This window comes from Salmo salar, chromosome 25, assembly GCF_965601325.2.
Source record: "Salmo salar chromosome 25, fSalSal1, whole genome shotgun sequence".
Classification (NCBI taxonomy): domain Eukaryota; kingdom Metazoa; phylum Chordata; class Actinopteri; order Salmoniformes; family Salmonidae; genus Salmo; species Salmo salar.
In genome coordinates this window covers 40,290,001-40,314,663 of record NC_138315.1, presented here as the reverse complement: position 1 = coordinate 40,314,663, position 24,663 = coordinate 40,290,001, and the positions used below count along the sequence as shown (strand labels likewise).

At 46.5% G+C, this 24,663-nt stretch overlaps 2 protein-coding genes across 3 annotated transcripts in view; both read right to left on the bottom strand.

Annotated features, from left to right (window-relative positions):
* The window catches only part of LOC106586740 (translesion synthesis protein REV1), a 79,360-nt gene extending 76,945 nt beyond the window's left edge, over positions 1–2,415 (bottom strand). For both annotated transcript variants that reach the window (XM_082969152.1, XM_082969153.1), the window contains exon 1: positions 2,052–2,415. The gene's annotated coding sequence lies outside the window, so the exon portion shown is untranslated. The remainder of the gene's footprint in view (positions 1–2,051) is intronic.
* Positions 2,416–4,074: 1,659 nt separating this feature from the next.
* The window catches only part of LOC106586736 (uncharacterized), a 32,484-nt gene continuing 11,895 nt past the window's right edge, over positions 4,075–24,663 (bottom strand). Inside the window, exons 7-18 of the mRNA XM_045707621.2 lie at positions 21,871–21,908; positions 18,593–18,797; positions 13,214–15,247; positions 10,923–11,512; positions 10,512–10,772; positions 10,303–10,366; positions 9,937–10,073; positions 9,782–9,853; positions 6,373–6,466; positions 6,220–6,269; positions 5,898–6,091; positions 4,075–5,416 (exon numbers count right to left, since the gene is read on the bottom strand). Coding sequence (XP_045563577.2) covers positions 5,295–5,416; positions 5,898–6,091; positions 6,220–6,269; positions 6,373–6,466; positions 9,782–9,853; positions 9,937–10,073; positions 10,303–10,366; positions 10,512–10,772; positions 10,923–11,512; positions 13,214–15,247; positions 18,593–18,797; positions 21,871–21,908 — 3,861 coding nt within the window. The 3' untranslated portion in view covers positions 4,075–5,294. The remainder of the gene's footprint in view (positions 5,417–5,897; positions 6,092–6,219; positions 6,270–6,372; positions 6,467–9,781; positions 9,854–9,936; positions 10,074–10,302; positions 10,367–10,511; positions 10,773–10,922; positions 11,513–13,213; positions 15,248–18,592; positions 18,798–21,870; positions 21,909–24,663) is intronic.

Genomic DNA, 24,663 nt, shown 5'->3' with positions numbered 1-24,663 from the left:
GGGCATGACAAAGCCTATTCCCCCTCAGGAAACTACAATATTTGGCATGGGTCCTCAGATCATCAAAAAGGTTCTACAGCTGCAACATCGAGAGCATCCTGACTGGTTGCATCCCTGCCTGGTACGGCAACTGCTCGGCCTCCGACCGCAAGGGACTACAGAGGATAGTGCGTACGGCCCAGTACATCACTGGGGCCAAGCTTCCTGCCATCCAGGACCTCTACACCAGGCGGTGTCAGAGGAAGGCCCTAAAAATTGTCAAAGACACCAGCCACCCTAGTCATAGACTGTTCTCTCTACTACCGCATGGCAAGCGGTACCGGAGTGTATATAGCCTCACTACTGTTATAGCCGTGATACTGTTATTTTGCACTCTCTTTTTACTGTTGTTTCTATTTCTTTACTTACCTATTGTTCACCTAATAGCTTTTTATTTAATTTTTTTTGAAATTGCACTGTTGGTTAGAGCCTGTAAGTAAGCATTTCACTGTAAGGTCTACACCTGTTGTATTCGGCGCACGTGACAAATAAACTTTGATTTGACTATCCCGCAGGTGAATAAGCCGGATGTGGAGGTCCTGGGCTGGCATGGTTACACGTAGTCTGCGGTTGTGAGGCCGGTTGGACATACCGCAAAATTCGCTAAAACGACATGGTTGATTTAACCTTTATTTAAGTAGGCAAGTCAGTTAAGAACAAATTCTTATTGACAATGACGGCCTACACCGGCCAAACCCGGACGACGCTGGACCAACTGCGCGCCGCCCTATGGGACTCCCGATCACGGCCGGTTGTGATACAGCCTGGATTCAAACCAGGTTGTCTGTAATGACGCCTCAAGCACTGAGATGCAGTGCCTTAGACCGCTGCGCCACTCGGGAGCCCTAAAAATGAACTAAACATTACATTATGGCAACAGCTCTGGTGGACATTCTGTCACCTGTCAGGTGGATGGATTATCTTGGCAAAGGAGAAATGCTCACCTACAGGGATGTAAACACATTTGTGCAAAAATAAATTAAGACAAATAAGCTTTTTGTGCATATGGAACATTTCTGGGATCTTTTATATCAGCTCATGAAACCAACACTTTAAATGTTGCATTTATATTTGTGTTCAGTATAATATGAGCACTCTATGGAAAGATGTGACTCCTCTGAGGGTAACCCAGTGCCGGTTTAAAACAAGTCGTTTTGTGGGGGTTAAATATGTATCTCCCAAAAATGATATTTCCTGAGTTTTCTTATCTCCTAGATATAGGACAGACCCTTCAAAACCTTCCTCATGATTTATTTTTTTACTGTCTCTTTTGCCTTTTTTTATTAATGTGTTATTCAATGAGTTTCTATGGGCTATAGTAGTACAGGCCAAATTCAATGTTATCAAATCATTTTTTTAATAAAAAAAATGTATACCTACATGGGTCCTAAAATTCTAAATCAAATAGCATAAAATGATCCATGTATGACCATCTTAAAACAGTTCCATGTGTTAGGGGGGGTTCTACCAAACTAACTCCAGACTCTCCTTTTTTGTCAGCTCTGTTAGATATGATGTACTGTAGCTATCTAACACTACTCTCCTCACTGACTCCAGCCTACTGTACTGAAAATGATTAAAGCAACTAGGTTACTGGGGTCACGCTTGCAGGCCTTGCTGGAGTTGGTTACAGATATAACCAGTCCCTTCTCTAACTAACCCTCCTCCTTGCTTCCTCCCTCCTCGATCTGAACACAAACAATTATTAGTGACCTGCATGGCGAGAACTGGCTGTGGCTGGACCACACTGTACATGTGTGAAACAGGACAACTATAAGTAAGTACCCCGTATTTGACCTTTTGATAAACAACAAAATGTAGCTAGCTAACAGAATGAATCATGTGTCGCAGCACCACACTCTGCACAAATCATGTGTGCAGTGGGAACACGTTGCTTACGTCCAAATCCTGTTACGTAATTAACCAACAAGAGGTGCACGAGTGTGCTACAAAGTGTCCACACGCACTCTGCACAGTTCCCATTGTAAACGCGGTAGTCACTTAGTACTCACCTTTTCTCTCTTTTATTGACTTGTCCTGAAAGCAAGCAGCTAAATGTCGCTCTCGCAGGCTTCTAAAACGTCTAGGAGGCAGTGGAGTTATTCCTTATTTATAGTTTAGTGTAACTGTCGTGGTCTTCCAAGTTTGACATCCTCTCGTGGTTCTTGCATTATTTTCGATCACCCTTTTCCGTGTACTCTCCATTTTCAGCAGCCAGGCTGCCTTTTTTCCTCTCTCGCTCTACCTCTCAACTGCCCGGTTTCTCCCGTCCTCCCTGTCAGGTCGGTGAAAGCTGGCTGGGGTTATCGTGCCACCCAGTGGCGAGTCAACAACACTACATTTGACGCAGCGCTGTGAAGGGACAAGTTCCATTTCATTGCCCATTTCCCTTAGCCCTTAAATCCTCGGTCTCCACAGCAGAGAAAAGTGGCGATTACTCAATTTAGACACCGGAGAAGGGGTCTAAAAATGTAAATAGGATTTGGCCAAAGGGATTAGGGACGAGCGGATGTGGTGGGCTACTATCGACCACCCACATATCCTCTCACGCACGCACGTCCTCCTTGAATGGGCTGTGTTTTTACTGTTACTGCATCCAGCCTATTGGTCCCCTAATACATGCACGCACACAGAGAGGGAGAGAGAATTGAATTGAGAGAGCACAAAGCAGAAAATGGTCTGGACTGGTGTGTAAACTGGTAAGACAGTCTGCATTATCTATAGTAGGCCTATATTAGGACTCTGGTGAAGAAAAGACTGGGGTAGACTAGGCCAGTGCGACAAAAAAAAGAGCACTTTTTTTTTGTTCTCTTTTGTCTCGTGCTTTGATGCAGACTGGCCGCTGTGCCACCAGCCAGTGTCCTCAGAAAACCTGGCACGCGCACAGATGTAGGCTACAGCCTGCTGCTATGGTTCCAGACAGCGGATGTTGAGGCTTGCCATGGCAGTCTTCCTATTGGTGGAATGGGCAGCAGTAATAAGTGATGAAGAATTAGCTTGGGGGGGGGGTCAGAAAGAAAGAGGCTAGGGAGTCAGTCAGTCAAAGACAGGGAGAGGTGGAGGAGAGGGGGGCAGAATGAGAGCTCTCTCCATGTTGGCTAGGGAGTTAAGAGCAACAGTCTGAGCAGAAATACAGCTAGGCCTATATAACTGGAATACACACACACACACACACACACACATCTACATATGGAAAGTTGAGTGAGACAAATAGAATTTTGGAAATATCTGAGAGATCACTAAGTAGCAATCTATCTGGTTCATCATCAGATAGATAAAACATCAGGAACACCTTCCTAATATCCAGTTTGCCCTCAGAACAGCCTCAATTCGTCAGGGCATGGAGTCTACAAAGTGTTGAAAGCGTTCCACAGGGATGCTGGCCCATGTTGACTCCAATGCTTCCCACAGTTGTGTGAAGTTGGCTGGATGTCATTTGGGTGGTGGACCATGCTTGATACACATGGGAAACTGTTGAGTGTGGAAAAACCCAGCAGTGTTGCAGTTCTTGACACAAACCGGTGTGCCTGGCACCTACTACTATATCCTGTTTAAAAGCACTTACATTTTTTGTCTTGTCCATTCACCCTCTGACTGGCACACATACACAATCCATGTCTCAATTGTCTCAAGGCTTAAAAATCCTTCTTTAACCTGTCTCCTCCCCTTCATCTACACTGATTGAAGTGGATTTAACAAGTTACATCAATAAGGGATCATAGCTTTCACCCGGTCTATGCCTATACCGGTCGTCCATATATTTATATATTCTTATTCCATCCCTTTACTTAGATTTGTGTGTATTAGGTAGTTTTGGAATTGTTAGATCACTTGTTAGATATTGCTGCACTGTCGGAACTAGAAGCACAAGCATTTTGCTACACTCGCATTAACATCTGCTAACCATGTGCATGTGACCAATAAAATGTGATTTGGTTTGGTCAGTCTGTCATGGAAAGAGCAGATGTTCCTAATGTTTTGTACACTCACTGTACAGATTCTGCTTCAATAAACAAGGAGATAGACTCCTACATACAATTTGCAATATCAAAAAGACATTTATGAAACACATTTTGGTATGTAACTTTTGATAAACACATTAGACGATATTATAAATAATAATTTTGCAAAGACAGGAACATGAATACTGGCCAAAAAAACTACATCTAAATGCTCTAGTTTTGGTATTTTTGTAAAAATGAATGGTCTGACACACACAGTGCACATAAAAAAGTGAAAGGTATCTCAAAATGTCATTAAAAAGGCCATCACACAGTGGAGTCATGAAAGCAAAGCTGCCGGTAACTTGATCTACCCTTTGGGATGAGTGGTCTGACAATCCAAAAGAAAACTCAAAATCCCAACTTCACCTTTCCCATGATGAATACATTCGTCCTGTAAAGGCTCACGGGAAATGTAGTCCAGAAATGCAGTCCAGGTCTCTTCCCACTGGGCACAAACTGGTTGAATGTTGTATCCACGTCATTTTAACAATAACAATCAATGTGATGACGTTGAATCAACATGGAAAACTGATTGGATTTGTAAAAAGTCATCAACACGAGGGAATTTTGTATTTTTTCCAACTGACTTTTAACCTAAATCCAATAACATGGTGACATTTTTTGTTTATTCACGTTGAATTCACGTTAGTAGACAACTCAACCAAACATAAATCAAAACTAGACATTGAACTGGCGTCTATGCCCAGTGGACAGGAAATGGTCACTGGTTTCCACAGTGGCTTTTTGCAGCGGAGGCTAGTTAGAGTTTTACTGTGGTTGAATGCTTTGTATTCAGAAATGTAGTCCAGGTCTCTTGATCTTTTACAGTCTGTTTTGTACAGTAGAAGAATCATAAAGTCCTCACTGGTGCACTGTGCCATGTTTCTCTTAAAATGTCCTTGTTAGACAGTTTCTGTGTTTGTTTCATCATCACGCGTGGCACATTTGGCAAAGCAGCAAGTTTAAAGGCTTTAAATCCATGTGGCACTTTGTAGATCTGCACTGACAATCCGAACAGGAAGAGGAAAGAGATACCAAGACAGTTCGCTCTGCTTGATTGTAGGAATAACAACACCTTCCCCCAATCAAGATAAAGCACAAGGTAAAGCATCACCACTGTGTATAAATCCAATCCATAATTTACGGTACATGCTGAGAATTGAAGCATAATAATAATCCTGACGACGTGGAATGCAGGGGGAATCCTCCATTTATAATCCCACTGGTTGTGTCCCTCTCTCCCTCCTGCCACTAGCCCACGTTGGCACTGATGCGTATCCACTGCAGACCCTGTCTGGTGTACTGGACTGCATGAGCAATACTACTGTGGAGAGTCAATGGCCCTGACAGTGTATTCAGGTAGTTAAAGAACTCTGGATAGAGGAGAGACAGAAAGAGGGAGAGAGTGAGAAGGAGAGAGGAGGGAGAGGGAGGAGAGGGAGAGGGAGGAGAGGGAGGAGAGGAGAGAGTTAGAAGGAGAGAGGGAGGAGAGAGGAGAGAGGGAGGAGAGGAGAGAGGGAGGAGAGGGAGGAGAGAGGAGAGAGGGAGGAGAGGAGAGAGAGGGAGGAGAGAGCGAGGAGAGGAGAGAGTTAGATCAAATCAAGTAAAGCAATGAAACCTAGTATCAACAACCTGAGCAAGTGAAAAAAACAATAAACAAAAATGAAATAAACAATCAGAAATCAATAGTAAATATTACACTCACAATAGTTTCAAAAGAATAGACATTTAACATGCTATATTATTGTCTATGTACAGTGTTGTAACAATATTCACATTCTCTCTCTCCAAAAAACCACAGATGTCATTTCAGTCCATCTACGCATTGGCTAATAATGGGGTAGTCTCTCTCACCATTGTTGTCTCTGACCAGGCTTTCTGCTAGCTCCCAGTACTCGTAGCTGTATAGGACATTGTTGGTGATGTTCAGGTGGTTTGCTGCCATCTGGTGGATACGTAGGGGAATGTTGATGAGGGAAGAGGGGGAGCTGCCCAGGGGGAGGGCTGAGGGGCTGGGGGAGAGAGAGGAGGGAGGCCCCCCTGTGCCCCTGTGGATGAGAACACCACAATGATGCTTCACTGGGGAGAATCAAATCAACCTAATACCATATACACATTCACAAATACATTGCAGAGATTTAGAGGGAGGAAATAAGAGAGGGAGAGACTTCCTTACTTTCCTGAGTCGCTCCAGATGGGGGGTGTAGTTGGCACTTTGGGAGAACTCTGGAACGACATAAAACGCATGTTTACAATCTATCCAATTAAATTAGAATACATCTGCGTTTAATTGTATCACACCAAATCTTGGTGCTGGTGAGGTTTGTACCTTAAAGTAGTCCAGTAGAGCTTTGGAGTACTTCATGGCTTGGTCCTTCTTCAGACGAAACATCTGCCAGTACAGGAGAGCAAGGCACCGGAAACTAGGGAACGCACACACAGACACACATTTGAAATACATTATTTGAGTCCACAAATCACATTACAGTTGAGAAGGATTAAAATATTCGAAGGACACAGATATCCAGACACTTATGGATACAGAAAGCACCTTCTCCATACAGCAAGGCTGCCCATGACAGCTGACACGGAGCAGTACCTCACTACCCAGCTAACAAATCTAGGGAGAGAGAACGTTTTTGTAATGTCCCCCGTGTAGCTCTCCGTATACATCCAAGGGCCAACTGTTCTGCCCTGTTCTGAGCCAATTGCAATTTTCCTAAGTTCCTTTTTTGTGGCACCTGACCACACGACTGAACAGTAGTCCAGGTGCGACAAAACTAGGGCCTGTAGGACCTGCCTTGTTGATAGTGTTGTTAAGAAGGCAGAGTAACACTTTATTATGGACATACTTCTCCCCATCTTAGCTACTACTGCATCAATATGTTTTGACCATGACAGTTTACAATCTAGTGTTACTCCAAGCAGTTTAGTCATCTCAACATGCTCAATTTCCACATTATTTATTACAAGATTTAGTTGAGGTTCAGGTTTTATTGAGTATTTTGTTCCAAGTACAATACTTTTAATTTTAGAAATATTTAGGGCTAACTTATTTCTTTCCACCCACTCTGAAACTAACTGCAGCTCTTTGTTAAGTGTTGCAGTCATTTCAGTCACTGTAGTAGCTGATGTGTATAGTGTTGAGTCATCCGCATGCATAGACACTCTGGCTTTACTCAAAGTCAGTGGCATGTCGTTAGTAAAGATTGAAAAAAAGCATGTTTTGGTGTCAAAGTTAGGAGAACATTCCCTTAATGTCAAACAGAACTGATCTAGAACGTGGTTACAATGTTCTCAGAACATACTGCTACGCCACCATGTCTGTTGGAGTTAATATTTGATTTGACTATTCTATCATGGAGTTGATTTACTTATTTCAAGGGCTTTCTGTATAGTGTAATATTGGTGGGGCATATTAACCTGTTTTAATGATACTCCTCTATCACAAGGATCAATCAAATATTTCCTTGAGTGTACTTTTACCAGAGCTGATATTTACTTCAAAGTGCATTCACCCTATTGCTTCCACATATCCAGTTGTTTTAGATCTGAACAAGTGCCTAGGGAGGAGGGGTTAGGGTTTATTCTGGACAGGGCCTAAACTATACTGCCCCAAAAAGCACATGTCCTAGAGATATCCCTTATTGGGACAGTGATTAGGGCGTTTGTCGTTGGTGGCCTGGCTTCGAGACCCGCTAGTGGAGTCACCCTACTGTCACGTTCTTAGCAATATATGTTAATGTCATTATTTAACAATAGTTACAACACACTTATCTGACCTAATTAAAATGATTTTCTCATTGAAAGATGAGAATCTGTAGGATTACTCCTTGAGCATAAATTATGACCACATTTCCCCTCCTCATAAGTTATCAGTATTTGTGATTATATATAGCTGAGCTTCTCTCCGTGTATATCATTCATTTAGAAGTTCAACAATGTGTGTAGCAACTGCAGATTGCCCTTTTTTTTCTGTTGTATTTTTTTCCGCCTTTTTTCTCCCCAATTTCTTGGTATCTGATTGGTATTTAGTCTTGTCCCATCGCTGCAACTCCCGTACGGACCTGGGAGAGGCGAAGGTTGAGAGCCGTGAGTCCTCCGAAACACGACCCAACCAAGCCACACTGTTTCTTGACACGGTGCCCACTTAACCAATGTGTCGGAGGACCGTGTCAGCGTGCACTGCGCCCGGCCCACCACAGGAGTCGCTGGTACGCGATGGGACAAGAACATCCCTGCCTGCCAAACCCTTCCTTAACCTAGACAACACTGGCCAATTGTGCGCCGCCCCATGGATCTCCCGGCTGCGACAGAGCCTCAAACCAGGATCTCTACTGGCACAGCTAGCACTGCGATGCAGTGCCTAAGACCACTGCGCAACTTGGGAGGCCCCAGATTGCCCTTTTAACATATTGCGATTTGTCCCAAGTGATTCTGTTGAAATGTGTCTGTTTTTCCACATTAAAACTTGGAGATGGCTCTCTGTGTTATGTATTGTTTTGGTTTAACGGGCATCATCATCTTTGCTTAAAAGGCAAATGTGAGAGTACAAAAATGCTACTGTAAATATACACATTTCTGAGAATATGGCAACCATGTCCTGAGTATATTTCTATCAGAAGCAACACTACCCCCTGGGCTATGTTTCTATCAGAAGCAACACTACCCCCTGGGTTATGTTTCTATCAGAAGCAACACAGCCCAGGGGGTAATGTTTCTATCAGAAGCAACACAGTCCAGGGGGTAATGTTTCGACGACTAATTAGCAATGTTACAGCTAGAAAAGCAAAGACGAGAGTTGATGTGATTCCTATTCGGAGACATGTTTGTTCTACATGGTTCTGTATGTGTGGGTGCGAATTCCATAAAGACAATAGAGTTCTCTTTGAGATGCTCAGCTATCTAGAATTCTACCGATTCCCAAATAGAAACTCATTTCTATTATTTAGAAAGACCCGATTTATTTAGAAAGACCCGATTTATTTAGAAAGAAAAGCAATGCACATTTGAACAGTTGCTTGTATAAAGCGCATTTTTCTGTAGATTTTATGATCGTGCACTATGTCCGCTCAAACACATGCCAGTTCCCTTCAAAATGTCAACAATAGTACAGGGTTTTGATCAGAATCTATTTCCACGCTGATGCTTGGACAAGGATTTACCGCACTGACACTTGGACAGGGACGAAACGCACAGACATGATATTTATATCACAAGAAAGAAAAGTAGGCTAACTCAACCACAAGGGAATCCGCTCTTGAAAATGAACAACCAACTAAAGTTTTTTTGCATAAAAAAATTCTAGAGTAGGGCGTTTAGGTTAGGACCTTTTCTTAAACACAGTCTTGACCTAATGTTGAATATGTAAGCAGATTTGAGAAAAACAATCCTGAATATGAGTGAAAGCCATGGGGAAAGCTATGGGAGATTGTGGGTGTGGTAGAGATCTAGAAAGATGCTGGTTGCATAGAGTATAGGCCTAATTTCATGTCATTTTGTTCTTTCTAAAACACATAAATAGGCCATATATAGTTGACATTAAATTGAATACTTAAGATTCCATAGATTTTCGGGATCTTATTAAATAATGGTTTATGTTCTATAATTCAGACAATATTTGATGGAATTTAACATAAAGTATATTTTTCCATTATGCAGCTGTTACTGTATATTGATCAGAACTGTATTTTTGACGTTTTATACATTTAGACGACTGTTGCTAGTGACATACGTACCACAGTACGGCCAACTGTTGGTCTTCCTGTCTGGCCCCAGGGCCAGAGTGGTTCTTCAGCCTCATGGCATACCTGACAACCCCAGAGGATCACTGTTAAAGTGTGTGTATGTATGTGCGTGTTTGTGTGTGTGCACATGTGTGTGTGTATCTCACCTGATGAGCTCTACTGTCTCTGTGTACATGGTATAGGGAGACTTGTCCTCCAGCGGTCCCTCCTCCATAGCTTTGCCACACTCCATGAAGGACAGAGCAGCATCCACATAGTTCACTGCCTTCCCCAGCTTATCCACCTGAGATAGAGACAGAGATTTGGTAAGTGATATGTGAGATAAAAAAGGTTGGGAGAGATGAGAGCTCTCTCTAGCCACTTAATCAAGTAATTTCATGACAGGGTCCTTATTTTAAACCATCTGTAAAGTTGTACTAATTGTCCTAGATATTTTTAAAACATTTTTAACGGTCCTATTTCAGTGTTAGAACAGTCCCTCTGGTCCTAACCCAGTCCTGACACAGTCTTACCATGGCATCTGCACGGTGCTTCATTCTCTTGGCCTCATGCATGTAGTACTCAGCATGGTGTGGGCTAGATAGGGATGGAGGGATGGAGAGAGAGAGAGAGAGAGATAGAGAGATAGAGAATAGTAAATATCAGACACATATGTTACTGTGTGACAGCTACAGACTGCTTCTGGTGGTATGTGTTGGGCTGTAGTCAGTCAGTCACTCACGGTTCATGGTTGAGTACAGTTCCTCTCTGGCTCCCTGCCCGTTGTAAAGAAGGTCCCCAGGATTCACACTTGGGCGGGGGCTTCCCTGACACACCTACACACTCCACCTCCATCTTAGCATGGGTCCTGGGCACCTCACTGTTTGTGTAGTGCTGCACTGGGGGCTGTGTTTTGATGGGAGGCTTGGTGAGGTCCGGGGTGTCAGAGAGAGGGGACAGGGGGGACAGTGGCCTCTTACTGTCTAGGTAGTCCTCCAAGAACCTGCTCACACATAAACCCCCCACCCAAAGACACAGTCAGTACTTTTTACAGTCTGTATGCCTGTTTTGTGTATGAGTGGGTATAAGTGTTTATGAGAGTGTGTATAAGTGTGTATGAGAATGTGTATGAGAGTGTGCGTTCCAATCTCACCCGTTGTGTCTGGCATCTGTGTGGGGGTCTAGACATCTGTTAGCTGTAGACTCTGTGTGGGCTGAGGGGCCGTTGGTGTGAGAGTTACTCCGCTTACTCTCTCTGTTAGCTGTAGACTCTGTGTGGGCTGAGGGGCCATTTGTGTGGGAGTTACTCCGCTTACTCTCTCTGTTAGCTGTAGACTCTGTGTGGGCTGAGGGGCCATTTGTGTGGGAGTTACTCCGCTTACTCTCTCTGTTAGCTGTAGACTCTGTGTGGGCTGAGGGGCCGTTGTTGTGGGAGTTACTCCGCTTACTCGCTCTGTTAGCTGTAGACTCTGTGTGGGCTGAGGGGCCATTGGTGTGGGAGTTACTCCGCTTACTCTCTCTGTTAGCTGTAGACTCTGTGTGGGCTGAGGGGCCATTTGTGTGGGAGTTACTCCGCTTACTCTCTCTGTTAGCTGTAGACTCTGTGTGGGCTGAGGGGCCGTTGGTGTGGGAGTTACTCCGCTTACTCTCTCTGTTAGCTGTAGACTCTGTGTGGGCTGAGGGGCCATTGGTGTGGGAGTTACTCCGCTTACTCTCTCTGTGGTGCTGGATTCCATTCTCTGACTGGGAAGAAACACACCCATTATGGTTGAACGACGGACACCAGGCTACTGTAGTTCTAAAGCAACAGTGACGGACACCAGGCTACTATAGTTCTAAAGCAACAGTGACGGACACCAGGCTACTGTAGTTCTAAAGCAACAGTGACGGACACCAGGCTACTGTAGTTCTAAAGCAACAGTGATGGACACCAGGCTACTATAATTCTAAAGCAACAGTGATGGACACCAGGCTACTGTAGTTCTAAACAACAGTGATGGACACCAGGCTACTATAGTTCTAAAGCAACAGTGATGGACTCTAGGCTACGATAGTCCTAAAGCAACAGTGATGGACACCAGGCTACGATAGTCCTAAAGCAACAGTGATGGACACCAGGCTACGATAGTCCTAAAGCAACAGTGATGGACACCAGGCTACTGTAGTTCTAAAGCAACAGTGATGGACACCAGGCTACTGTAGTTCTAAAGCAACAGTGATGGACACCAGGCTACTGTAGTTCTAAAGCAACAGTGACGGACACCAGGCTACTGTAGTTCTAAAGCAACAGTGACGGACACCAGGCTACTGTAGTTCTAAAGCAACAGTGACGGACACCAGGCTACTGTAGTTCTAAAGCAACAGTGACGGACACCAGGCTACTGTAGTTCTAAAGCAACAGTGACGGACACCAGGCTACTATAGTTCTAAACAACAGTGATGGACACCAGGCTACTATAGTTCTAAAGCAACAGTGATGGACTCTAGGCTACGATAGTCCTAAAGCAACAGTGATGGACACCAGGCTACGATAGTTCTAAAGCAACAGTGATGGACACCAGGCTACGATAGTTCTAAAGCAACAGTGATGGACACCAGGCTACTATAGTTCTAAGGCAACAGTGATGGACACCAGGCTACTATAGTTCTAAAGCAACAGTGATGGACACCAGGCTACTATAGTTCTAAAGCAACAGTGATGGACACCAGGCTACTATAGTTCTAAAGCAACAGTGATGGACACCAGGCTACTATAGTTCTAAAGCAACAGTGATGGACTCTAGGCTATCGTAGTTCTAAAGCAACAGTGATGGACTCTAGGCTATCGTAGTTCTAAAGCAACAGTGATGGACTCTAGGCTATCGTAGTTCTAAAGCAACAGTGATGGACTCTAGGCTATCGTAGTTCTAAAGCAACAGTGATGGACACCAGGCTACTATAGTTCTAAAGCAACAGTGATGGACTCTAGGCTATCGTAGTTCTAAAGCAACAGTGATGGACTCTAGGCTATCGTAGTTCTAAAGCAACAGTGATGGACTCTAGGCTATCGTAGTTCTAAAGCAACAGTGATGGACTCTAGGCTATCGTAGTTCTAAAGCAACAGTGATGGACACCAGGCTACTATAGTTCTAAAGCAACAGTGATGGACACCAGGCTATTGCAGTTCTTCTGAAGCAACACCACGGATTCCAAGGTATTGCAGTTCTGAAGCAACACTGATGGACACCAGACTATTGTAGTTCTGAAGCAACATCACCAGAGATGTAGTGGAGAGTAAACAGAATTTAGCACTACATAACGGACACCAGGCTATTGTATTTCAGAGTCAACAGTGAACTCAGGTCTCAGTAAAGGGTGACATTAGTATTCCATGATAAACTATCTACAGTACAACTACCTTGTTTACACATAAGTTATGAAGAGAAAAAGAGAAATGTGTGTTACCTTCCGTTTCCTCCTGCTGTCTCCTCCCTCTGTCTCTGGGGTGTACAGGTGTCTCATGGCCTCTTTTTGCTTGGAAGAGGAAGAGGAGGGGTGTTTGTGAGAGGCTTGGGTGTCTGTCGTAGTATCAGGCACTCTGCTGAGCAGGGAGAGGTTTAACTGCACCACCAGATTCCTCAGGCCTCGATGGGAGGCTGGGGCCTGCTCACTACGCCCAAACGGGACCAAGGTGTAGAGTTTCTGCTTTGCCTGGCTCTGCGGCCCGTGGTCTTGGTTGGATGTGGCAGTGGGGTAGAGCACTCCTGGCCTGCTGTCTGAAGGCCTCCCAGGGCCCTGGTGCCCTCTCCTGGGGATAGGACGCTGGCTGGACGTGGAGTCGGCTGGGACTTTGGCGACGTTGGGAGGCAGACTGGGCTCCGAGTCGGACTCTGATGAGGAAGATGATGAAGAGGAGGAATCTGTGGGAGGGATGACAGGAGTGGGGGAGGAGGGCGACGACGGAAGGGAAGGGTCCGGCTGAGACTCTCTCTCTTCCTCCTCACTCTTCCTCCTCCTCTTTTTCTTGGTCCCGTGGCGTTGTGGATCAATGGGATTGCGGTGTCGCTCGCTGTTGGTGTGAGGTCTCTGCTTGGGCTGGACCGCCTGCCATTCACCTCTCTGCTGCTCCTTCCTCCTCCTCCTCTTCTCCTCCCTCTCGCTCTCCTCCCTCCTCCTCTTTCTCTCCTCTACGTCCTCTTCCTCCTCTGAACTCTGGACCCAGGGGCGTCTTAGCAATTTATCCTCTGCCAGTCTTCTCTCTCCCAGTTTCTCCTCCTGCCTCTCTCCCTGTCTCTCTAAATTACCCCTCCCCCTTCCCTCTGTCTGCCTGTCTGCCTTCCTGTCTGCTGCCTCGGTCTCTCTCTGGTTGTCCACCTCCCGTTCTCTCTCCCTGGATTGGGGCTTCCTCTGTGGATGCCTTGAGTGTGGAGCAGGGTTCTCCCGGGACTTGACTTTGGGTCTAGGACTGGGGCTGGATCTAGAACTAGGCCCAGAACCAGCTTTGGAGATCGGCCGAGAATGTGGCTTGGGAGTCGATTTGGAACTGTGACCAACTCTGCTGCTGGCCTCTCTGCTAGGGTCTGCGGGTGGTAAGGTCTTGGCCCTGGGTGTGGGACTGGGACTGGTACTGAGGCTGATTGTCAAACTAGGCCCAAACTTGGGCCTGGGGTTGGAGTTGGAATTGTGGCTGAGTCTGCTACTCTCCTTGGGCCTTTGTCCAGAGGTTGTTAGGTGTTGGCTGGTTTTGAGGGCTGGGATGGGGTTGTGTTTCAACCTAGGCTGAGAATGAAGCCTGGGACTGGAGTTGGGACTAGGTCTGGGTCTGTGGCTCGGCTCAGCGCTCAGAGCAGGGGCTGCCTTGGCTGTGTTCTTGGGAGTGGGAACAGACTGGCTCTGTTTGGGTTTAGGCCTGGAGCTGTGCTGAAGCGGAGGCTGGGGAGAGGAACTGTGCCTCAGTTTGCTCTTGGACTCAATGCTGGGAGCAGGTGCGATCCTGATTTTGGGTCTATGGCTCGGACTGGATGTTAAGCTAGGCCGCGTGAGAGGCCTGAAGCTTTCCTGATGAAGACTCCGAACCTGAGGATAGTGACGGGAGCTAGACTGAGTAAGGCTGGGACTAGGACTCTTAGGGGGGTGTCGGGGTATGGGGCTAGGGCTGCGGCTCAGACAGACACCAGTGACCGGGCTAGGGATGGGACTGTGTCTTGGGCTGGGGCAAGGACTGAGACAGGGGCTGCAGCCAGGGCTAGGCCGAGGACTATGCCTGGGGCTGTAGTTGAAGTGTGGGCTGGGAACAGGGCTCTGGCTGGGGCTGTAGTCCTCTCTGGTCCCCCAGGATCTGGCCGGGGACGGGGCTCTGTGGGGGTCTGGGGAGGGCGAGCTGTGCTCTGTAGCTCTCTGGGTGTGGTCTCGGTTGCTGGAATCCCAGGAGGAGGATTTTTTTCGGACTTTCTTCAGCCACTTATCCAGCTGCCACTGAGTGGTGGGGGGGTGATCTGTCTGAGAAAACAGAGAGGATGGAGAGGGATGACATATTTAAGGAGAGAGGGATGACATATTTAAGGAGAGAGGGATGAGGAGAGAAACAGTCCAGTAGGAAGAGCAAAGGAGAGGGATCATGCTTTTTGTGATGAACAAGTCAGGTTGACTTTGATACATTCACATTGGATTTAAACACTAACTTGCACTATCAGTAACTTGCAGAAAGTGACTGAACTATATTCAATGAAAACAGGGGTTAAGCCAAAAACAACAATCTTCCTCAGCAGTGAGAAATACTATTTATAAATATACAGATGAGCTTTTCCCCATAAAAATATTGATATGTTGAATGGCCAGTGCAATATATATATATAGTGTGTGTGGGTACTGTTTGTTGTGTGTTTTGAAATATTCCAGTGCGTGTCATATTTTTTCAGGGAATCTATAATTTACTCCTATCACTGTTGCTTCCTCTCTCATCTTATTCTCCTCTCTCATTTTCTTAAAAAAAAAATAAAAATAAAAAAAAAATAATAATAATAATAATAATAATAAATATATATATATATTTTTTTTTTAAGAAAATGACATCTTTAATAAAGTTGTGTAAGGAGGGGAACAGGAGGGAATAAGGAAGAGAAGGATCTGTCGTATGCTCACTTTCTGTGAAGAGAGAGCGAGAATTCTGAAGCAGAGGGAGGGATAGAGTATGGAATGAGAGAGAGGAGAATAAGATGAGAGAGGAAGCAACAGTGATAGGAGTAAATGATAGATTCCCTGAAAAAATATGACACGCACTGGAATATTTCAAAACACACAACAAACAGTACCCACATTTCTTACTCACAGTCCCAGCTTCACTCTTATCACCACTGTCAAAACTGCAATTTTCTAAACTGTTCTAATCTACGCTGCACACGTACATTAAGACAACACACTGTCAAACACTACCAGTCGTTCAACCACAGTCTAAGAAGACCAATTTTAAAAACAGACCAATTTTTAAAACAGTGGCTACTTCTTCAACCTTCCTTCCTTTTCTACTTTTTTTGGAATGTACACACATCTGCCCTGACAGAAGATAACCCCCCGCCCACACACTGTTTATTCTGCCTAGCAACTCACTCATTAATCAGACGATAACCCCCCGCCCACACACACTGTTTATTCTGCCTAACAACTCAGTCATTAATCAGACGATAACCCCCCGTCCACACACACTGTTTATTCTGCCTAACAACTCACTCATTAATCAGACGATAACCCCCCCCCACACACACACACTGTTTATTCTGCCTAGCAACTCACTCATTAATCAGACGATAACCCCCCGCCCACACACTGTTTATTCTGCCTAACAACTCACTCATTAATCAGACGATAACCCCCCCCACACACTGTTTATTCTGCCTAACAACTCACTCATTAATCAGACGATAACCCCCCGCCCACACACTGTTTATTCTGCCTAACAACTCACTCATTAATCAGACGATAACCCCCCCCACACACACGCTGTTTATTCTGCCTAACAACTCACTCATTAATCAGACGATAACCCCCCGCCCACACACACACTGTTTATTCTGCCTAGCAACTCACTCATTAATCAGACGATAACCCCCCGCCCACACACACACTGTTTATTCTGCCTAACAACTCACTCATTAATCAGACGATAACCCCCCACCCACACACACACTGTTTATTCTGCCTAACAACTCACTCATTAATCAGACGATAACCCCCCGCCCACACACACTGTTTATTCTGCCTAGCAACTCACTCATTAATCAAGAAAGAATAGAAGAGGATATACTCACTGGTGGAGTGTACAATTACTTTCCTACTCTAGTTCTTTTCTACTTTTTCCTCTCTCTCTCCCCCTCTCTTTCTCTCCCTCTCCCTCTCTCTCTCCTTCTCTCTCTCTTCCTCTCTCTCTCCTCCTCTCTCTCTCCTCCTCTCTCTCTCCTCCTCTCTCTCTCCCCAGTAGCTGACCAGAGCTAATTTAAACTACTCTTCTACTCAAACACTGCTCTCCTCCCAGGTCACGCCCCCCCCAGGTCACCCCCCCTTCCCTCTTTTCCAGAGAAGACACTGCATCTCTTGTACCCTCTCTGTCCCCTCCCTCCCTCTCTCTAACTGGAACTCTGGAGCGCTGTCCCCCCCTCCTCGGGAGACACTATAACGCTCATTCGCTCAACGTAGATGAAAAACACATGGGGCTCCCACCCCCGCACCACCACTCTCACTCCCACCACCTCTATAGGGGCCTGATATACTGCATGAATAGAGCCAGCTATGGTCATACACAGACACACAGGGCCTTCCATTCATATAGGCAGGAGAAGCAGGTTTCCCCTACTCAACTCTCTCTGCATAGCTAACCTACACCCCCAACTGCTGTCCCCCTCCATTGACAATACCTCTCTCTAATTGAGAGAGAGAGTGGTCTGTCTATAAGCAGCGGTGTAATAGGTCCTTATAGGTCTCTCTCTCCCTCTCTCCCTCCCCCTCCCCCTCTCCCTCTCCCTCTCTAATCGAGAGAGAGAGTGGTCTGTCTATAAGCAGCGGTGTAATAGGTCCTTATAGGTCTCTCTCTACATGCTTGTAACTCACTGCCAATGAAACTTCCATTTTAAAGTTTGTCTTACCTTTCCTTTAGTATAAGCTAGTATAGCAGGGAGAGTCTGCTGTTGGGTATTAGTGTGGGAGAGACTGTGATGCTAACTACGTACTAACGCAATGTTAGCATGAAACTGAATCTCAGGGACTCCCAACTCCCATGGGCTTTCCTCTTTGGGACTGGGCTTGTTGACGTGACGCCAAGACTCTAATTCCTACAGCAACTCCCCTCACCCTGCATACCCCTCCCCCTGCCTCCCTCTCCCTCCATACCCCTCCCTCTCCCTGCACACCCCTCCCCCACCCACTCTCCCTGCACACCCCTCCCCCACCCTGCCTCCCTCTCCCTGCATACCCCACCCCCTCACCCTGCCTCCCTCTCCCTGCATACCCCACCCCCTCACCCTGCCTCCCTCTCCCTGCATACACCTCCCCCTGCATACCCCCCCGCCTCACCCCCTCTCCTTCACCGAGAGAGAGAGAGAGAGAGAGAGAGAGAGAGAGAGAGAGAGAGAGGAGAGGGGAAAGAGAGGAGAGAGAGAGAGAGAATTCTAAATGAGGGGAGGGAGAGAGAAAAAGGGGGAGGTAGAAAAAAAGGGTGGAAGGGGCTAAAGGGAGAGAGAAATATCTAGAAAGAAAGAGAATGAGAAATGCCATGAGAGAGAGGTAGCTAAAGAGAGAGCGATATGGTATACAGACAGACAGCAGTGTGACAGACAGTGATCGTGGTGGTATTACCTCCTCGGTGCAGCCGAGGGACTGAGCGTCGGTGGGCGTCCCAGGATCGGAGTGTGTTTCTGGGCTGGGGCTACAAAGGCGCTGGCTACTGCTCTCCTCCTCCGACTCACTGGAGGAGTCTGAGCCTGAAGAGTCTGAGCCTGAAGAGTCTGAGCCTGAACGTCTCACCCTCCCACCATGTGTGTGTGTGTGCTGCTCCGACAGACTGTCAATCAATAAACACACAAACCAGAAAGGGGTCAGCTTAGACACAGAGACACACACACACACACACACACACAGATGCACGGACACGCAGAAACACGCACAGTTGCACGAACACACATACAGTACAAACAATTTGTGGACGCTCAAACTCGCTGGCCCTCTTCATTAATCCCTATCAGTGTGTGTCTGTTTAAGAGTGACCAGGAGAAAGATCAAATGGAATGGTCTACCATCCAACTGTCACATTCAACACCTTTCATATCGCTTCCGAATTAGAACAGGTGGAGAATTTACTGTGAAATGTTTACCTACGAGCTCTTTTCCAACAATGCAGAGTAAAAAAATACACTAAATAAAAAGGAAATAGTAAAAAACAGAACAATAACAAGGCACTATCCAAGGGCTACCGGTAACAAGGCTGTATCCAAGGGGTAACAAGGCTGTATCCAAGGGCTACCGGTAACAAGGCTGTATCCAAGGGGTAACAAGGCTGTATCCAAGGGGTACCGGTAACAAGGCTGTATCCAAGGGCTACCGGTAACAAGGCTGTATCCAAGGGGTAACAAGGCTGTATCCAAGGGCTACCGGTAACAAGGCTGTATCCAAGGGGTACCGGTAACAAGGCTGTATCCAAGGGCTACCGGTAACAAGGCTGTATCCAAGGGGTACCGGTAACAAGGCTGTATCCAAGGGCTACCGGTAACAAGGCTGTATCCAAGGGGTAACAAGGCTGTATCCAAGGGCTACCGGTAACAAGGCTGTATCCAAGGGCTACCGGTAACAAGGCTGTATCCAAGGGGTAACAAGGCTGTATCCAAGGCGGTACCGGTAACAAGGCTGTATCCAAGGGCTACCGGTAACAAGGCTGTATCCAAGGGGTAACGACGGCTGTATCCAAGGGGTACCGGTAACGAGGCTCTATCCAAGGGGTACCGGTAACGAGGCTCTATCCAAGGGGTACCGGTAACGAGGCTGTATCCAAGGGGTACCGGTAACGAGGCTCTATCCAAGGGGTACCGGTTACGAGGCTCTATCCAAGGGGTACCGGTAACGAGGCTGTATCCAAGGGGTACCGGTAACGAGGCTGTATCCAAGGGGTACCGGTAACGAGGCTGTATCCAAGGGGTACCGGTAACGAGGCTGTATCCAAGGGGTACCGGTAACGAGGCTGTATCCAAGGGGTACCGGTAACGAGGCTGTATCCAAGGGGTACCGGTAACGAGGCTGTATCCAAGGGGTACCGGTAACGAGGCTGTATCCAAGGGGTACCGGTAACGAGGCTCTATCCAAGGGGTACCGGTAACGAGGCTCTATCCAAGGGGTACCGGTAACGAGGCTGTATCCAAGGGGTACCGGTAACGAGGCTGTATCCAAGGGGTACCGGTAACGAGGCTGTATCCAAGGGGTACCGGTAACGAGGCTGTATCCAAGGGGTACCGGTAACGAGGCTGTATCCAAGGGGTACCGGTAACGAGGCTGTATCCAAGGGGTACCGGTAACGAGGCTGTATCCAAGGGGTACCGGTAACGAGGCTGTATCCAAGGGGTACCGGTAACGAGGCTCTATCCAAGGGGTACCGGTAACAAGGCTCTATCCAAGGGGTACCGGTAACGAGGCTCTATCCAAGGGGTACCAGTAACGAGGCTGTATCCAAGGGGTACCGGTAACGAGGCTGTATCCAAGGGGTACCGGTAACGAGGCTGTATCCAAGGGGTACCGGTAACGAGGCTGTATCCAAGGGGTACCGGTAACGAGGCTGTATCCAAGGGGTACCGGTAACGAGGCTGTATCCAAGGGGTACCGGTAACGAGGCTGTATCCAAGGGGTACCGGTAACGAGGCTGTATCCAAGGGGTACCGGTAACGAGGCTCTATCCAAGGGGTACCAGTAACAAGGCTCTATCCAAGGGGTACCAGTAACAAGGCTCTATCCAAGGGGTACCAGTAACAAGGCTCTATCCAAGGGGTACCAGTAACGAGGCTCTATCCAAGGGGTACCAGTAACAAGGCTCTATCCAAGGGGTACCGGTAACGAGGCTGTATCCAAGGGGTACCGGTAACGAGGCTCTATCCAAGGGGTACTGGTAACGAGGCTGTATCCAAGGGGTACCGGTAACGAGGCTGTATCCAAGGGGTACCAGTAACAAGGCTCTATCCAAGGGGTACCGGTAACGAGGCTGTATCCAAGGGGTACCGGTAACGAGGCTCTATCCAAGGGGTACTGGTAACAAGGCTCTATCCAAGGGGTACCAGTAACAAGGCTCTATCCAAGGGGTACCGGTAACGAGGCTCTATCCAAGGGGTACCAGTAACAAGGCTCTATCCAAGGGGTACCGGTAACGAGGCTCTATCCAAGGGGTACCGGTAACGAGGCTCTATCCAAGGGGTACCGGTAACGAGGCTCTATCCAAGGGGTACCAGTAACAAGGCTCTATCCAAGGGGTACCAGTAACAAGGCTCTATCCAAGGGGTACCGGTAACGAGGCTCTATCCAAGGGGTACTGGTAACAAGGCTCTATCCAAGGGGTACCAGTAACAAGGCTCTATCCAAGGGGTACCGGTAACGAGGCTCTATCCAAGGGGTACCAGTAACAAGGCTCTATCCAAGGGGTACCGGTAACGAGGCTCTATCCAAGGGGTACCGGTAACGAGGCTCTATCCAAGGGGTACCGGTAACGAGGCTCTATCCAAGGGGTACCAGTAACAAGGCTCTATCCAAGGGGTACCAGTAACAAGGCTCTATCCAAGGGGTACCAGTAACAAGGCTCTATCCAAGGGGTACCGGTAACGAGGCTCTATCCAAGGGGTACTGGTAATGAGTCAATGTGCAGGGGTACGAGGTAGTCTAGGTAACTGCGGTAAAGGTAGTCAAGGTAACTGTGGTAGTATGTACATGTACTGTGGGTAGGGGTAAAAGTGACTAAACAACCAGGACACACACACACCACACACACACACACACACACACACACACACACACACACACACACACACACACACACACACACACACACACACACACACACACACACACACACACCACACACCCAATGCAATAGACACATCTAGTACCTATTGTTACCAGTCCAGGAGGCTGACTGCTCAGGGTCCTAGTAGAGAGATGACAGAAAAGGAGACAAGAGAGACTGGCATCATTCATTAGTGTGTAACCATGAGCAAATAGTGTAAACCCTGTGCGGCCCATATTGAACTGCCATTGGATAGGTGAAAACAATACAGTGGGGGAAAAAAGTATTTGATCCCCTGCTGATTTTGTACGTTTGCCCACTGACAAAGAAATGATCAGTCTATCATTTTAATGGTAGGTTTATTTGAACAGTGAGAGACAGAATAACACAAAAATATCCAGAAAAACGCATGCCAGAAATGTTATAAATTGATTTGCATTTTAATGAGGGAAATAAGTATTTGACCCCCTCTCAATCAGAAAGATTTCTGGCTCCCAGGTGTCTTTTATACAGGTAACGAGCTGAGATTAGGAGCACACTCTTAAAGGGAGTGCTCCTAACCGCAGCTTGTTACCTGTAAAAAAGACACCTGTCCACAGAAGCAATCAATCAATCAGATTCCAAACTCTCCACCATGGCCAAGACCAAAGAGCTCTCCAAGGATGTCAGGGACAAGATTGTAGACCTACACAAGGCTGGAATGGGCTACAAGACCATCGCCAAGCAGCTTGGTGAGAAGGTGACAACATTTGGTGTGATTATTCGCAAATGGAAGAAACACAAAAGAACTGTTAATATCCCTCGGCCTGGGGCTCCATGCAAGATCTCACCTCGTGGAGTTGCAATGATCATGAGAACGGTGAGGAATCAGCCCAGAACTACATGGGAGGATCTTGTCAATGATCTCAAGGCAGCTGGGACCATAGTCACCAAGAAAACAATTGGTAACACACTACGCCGTGTAGGACTGAAATCCTGCAGCGCCCGCAAGGTCCCCCTGCTCAAGAATACATATACATGCCCATCTGAAGTTTGCCAATGAACATCTGAATGACTCAGAGGACAACTGGTGAAAGTGTTGTGGTCAGATGAGACCAAAATGGAGCTCTTTGACATCAACTCAACTCGCCATGTTTGGAGGAGGAGGAATGCTGCCTATGACCCCAAGAACACCATCTCCACCGTTAAACATGGAGGTGGAATCATTATGCTTTGGGGGTGTTTTTCTGCTAAGGGGACAGGACAACTTCACCCCATCAAAGGGACGATGGACGGGGCCATGTACTGTCAAATCTCGGGTGAGAACCTCCTTCCCTCAGCCAGGGCATTGAAAATGGGTCGTGGATGGGTATTCCAGCATGACAATGACCCAAAACACACGGCCAAGGCAACAAAGGAGTGGCTCAAGAAGAAGCACATTAAGGTCCTGGAGTGGCCTAGCCAGTCTCCAGACCTTAATCCCATAGAAAATTTGTGGAGGGAACTGAAGGTTCGAGTTGCCAAATGTCAGCCTCAAAACCTTAATGACTTGGAGAAGATCTGCAAAGAGGAGTGGGACAAAATCCCTCCTGAGATGTGTGCAAACCTGGAGGCCAACTACAAGAAACGTCTGACCTCTGTGATTGCCAACAAGGGTTTTGCCACCAAGTACTAAGTCATGTTTTGCAGAGGGGTCAAATACTTATTTCCCTCATTAAAATGTAAATCATTTTATAACATTTTTTGACATGCGTTTTTCTGGATTTTTTTGTTGTTATTCTGTCTCTCACTGTTCAAATAAACCTACTATTAAAATTATAGACTGATCATTTCTTTGTAAGTAGGCAAACAAACAAAATCAGCAGGGGATCAAATACTTTTCCCCCCACCGTATGTGACCCGTTTCAGGAAACTAGGTGCATGTCACTATTTCACAGGAGAGCCATTTGAACATAAACTTTTTTTTAAATCAAAATGTGCTTTTTTGGAAGAAATGAGGTCTTGAACTTTCATGTGCCTTAATAACAAACTTGCATGCCATTTGTATGATGATTAAGCCACAGAAAAAGGAAGCAACCTTCCCACTTGCCATGATTGGCTGAGATAATGAGTGGGCTGGACATGCCGAGAGATGAGTTCGGATTGGTCTGCCATATAACACGCTTCTGTCTATTTGAGCTGGTCATTATGTGAAGGTAATCCTGTCTAACGTGGCTTTTTTAAAAATGTATTGCATAGTAAAACTTAATAAAAGACTCCACTATGCAAGTATCCATTTCAATAGAACGTCACTGCAACAACTGTTTCAGAGCACTCTCGCCAGAGTGTACCAGAAAGCAGAAGAACTGAAGAATTTACCAACGCTCAACACCGGTTGAAGATGGCCGGTGTCAGTAAACGTTGGCAAAAAAACAAAAGAATAACATGAAAACAGCCTAACCAGCTCTGCTAGGGCGAGTAAATGGTCCGAGTTTGGGTGGGGGCTAAAGCTTAAGATGATTCTTATGGCATTGCACACGGTCAGGGTGAACCAGAGGGACTTGACACAACGGGCCAAGCAAGCTGTACAAACAAAATGGAAACGACATGAAAGGGTTTGCAGTCCGCCGTGAAGCGTTCATCCATGTATACAGGTAAGAGTCTAGTTCAGATATTATACGTTTCTAAATTTGTCAGAAAGTTGTTTTCTAGTTACAGCTAGCTCACTGTTAGCTAGCTAACATTACGTTTATGATCTGTGTGTAGTAATGTCAAAATGCCATTTCACATGCTATTCTCTCTCTCTCCCAGCCCCCCCAGGCCTGGCCCCTCACCAAACTCACTGCAGGGAGTCCCTCTCAATCTTCTACCCCTCTCTCAATATTCTCTCTTCCTCCCACCCCTTCCAGATAATACAACTTTAAATAAGAGATGTAGC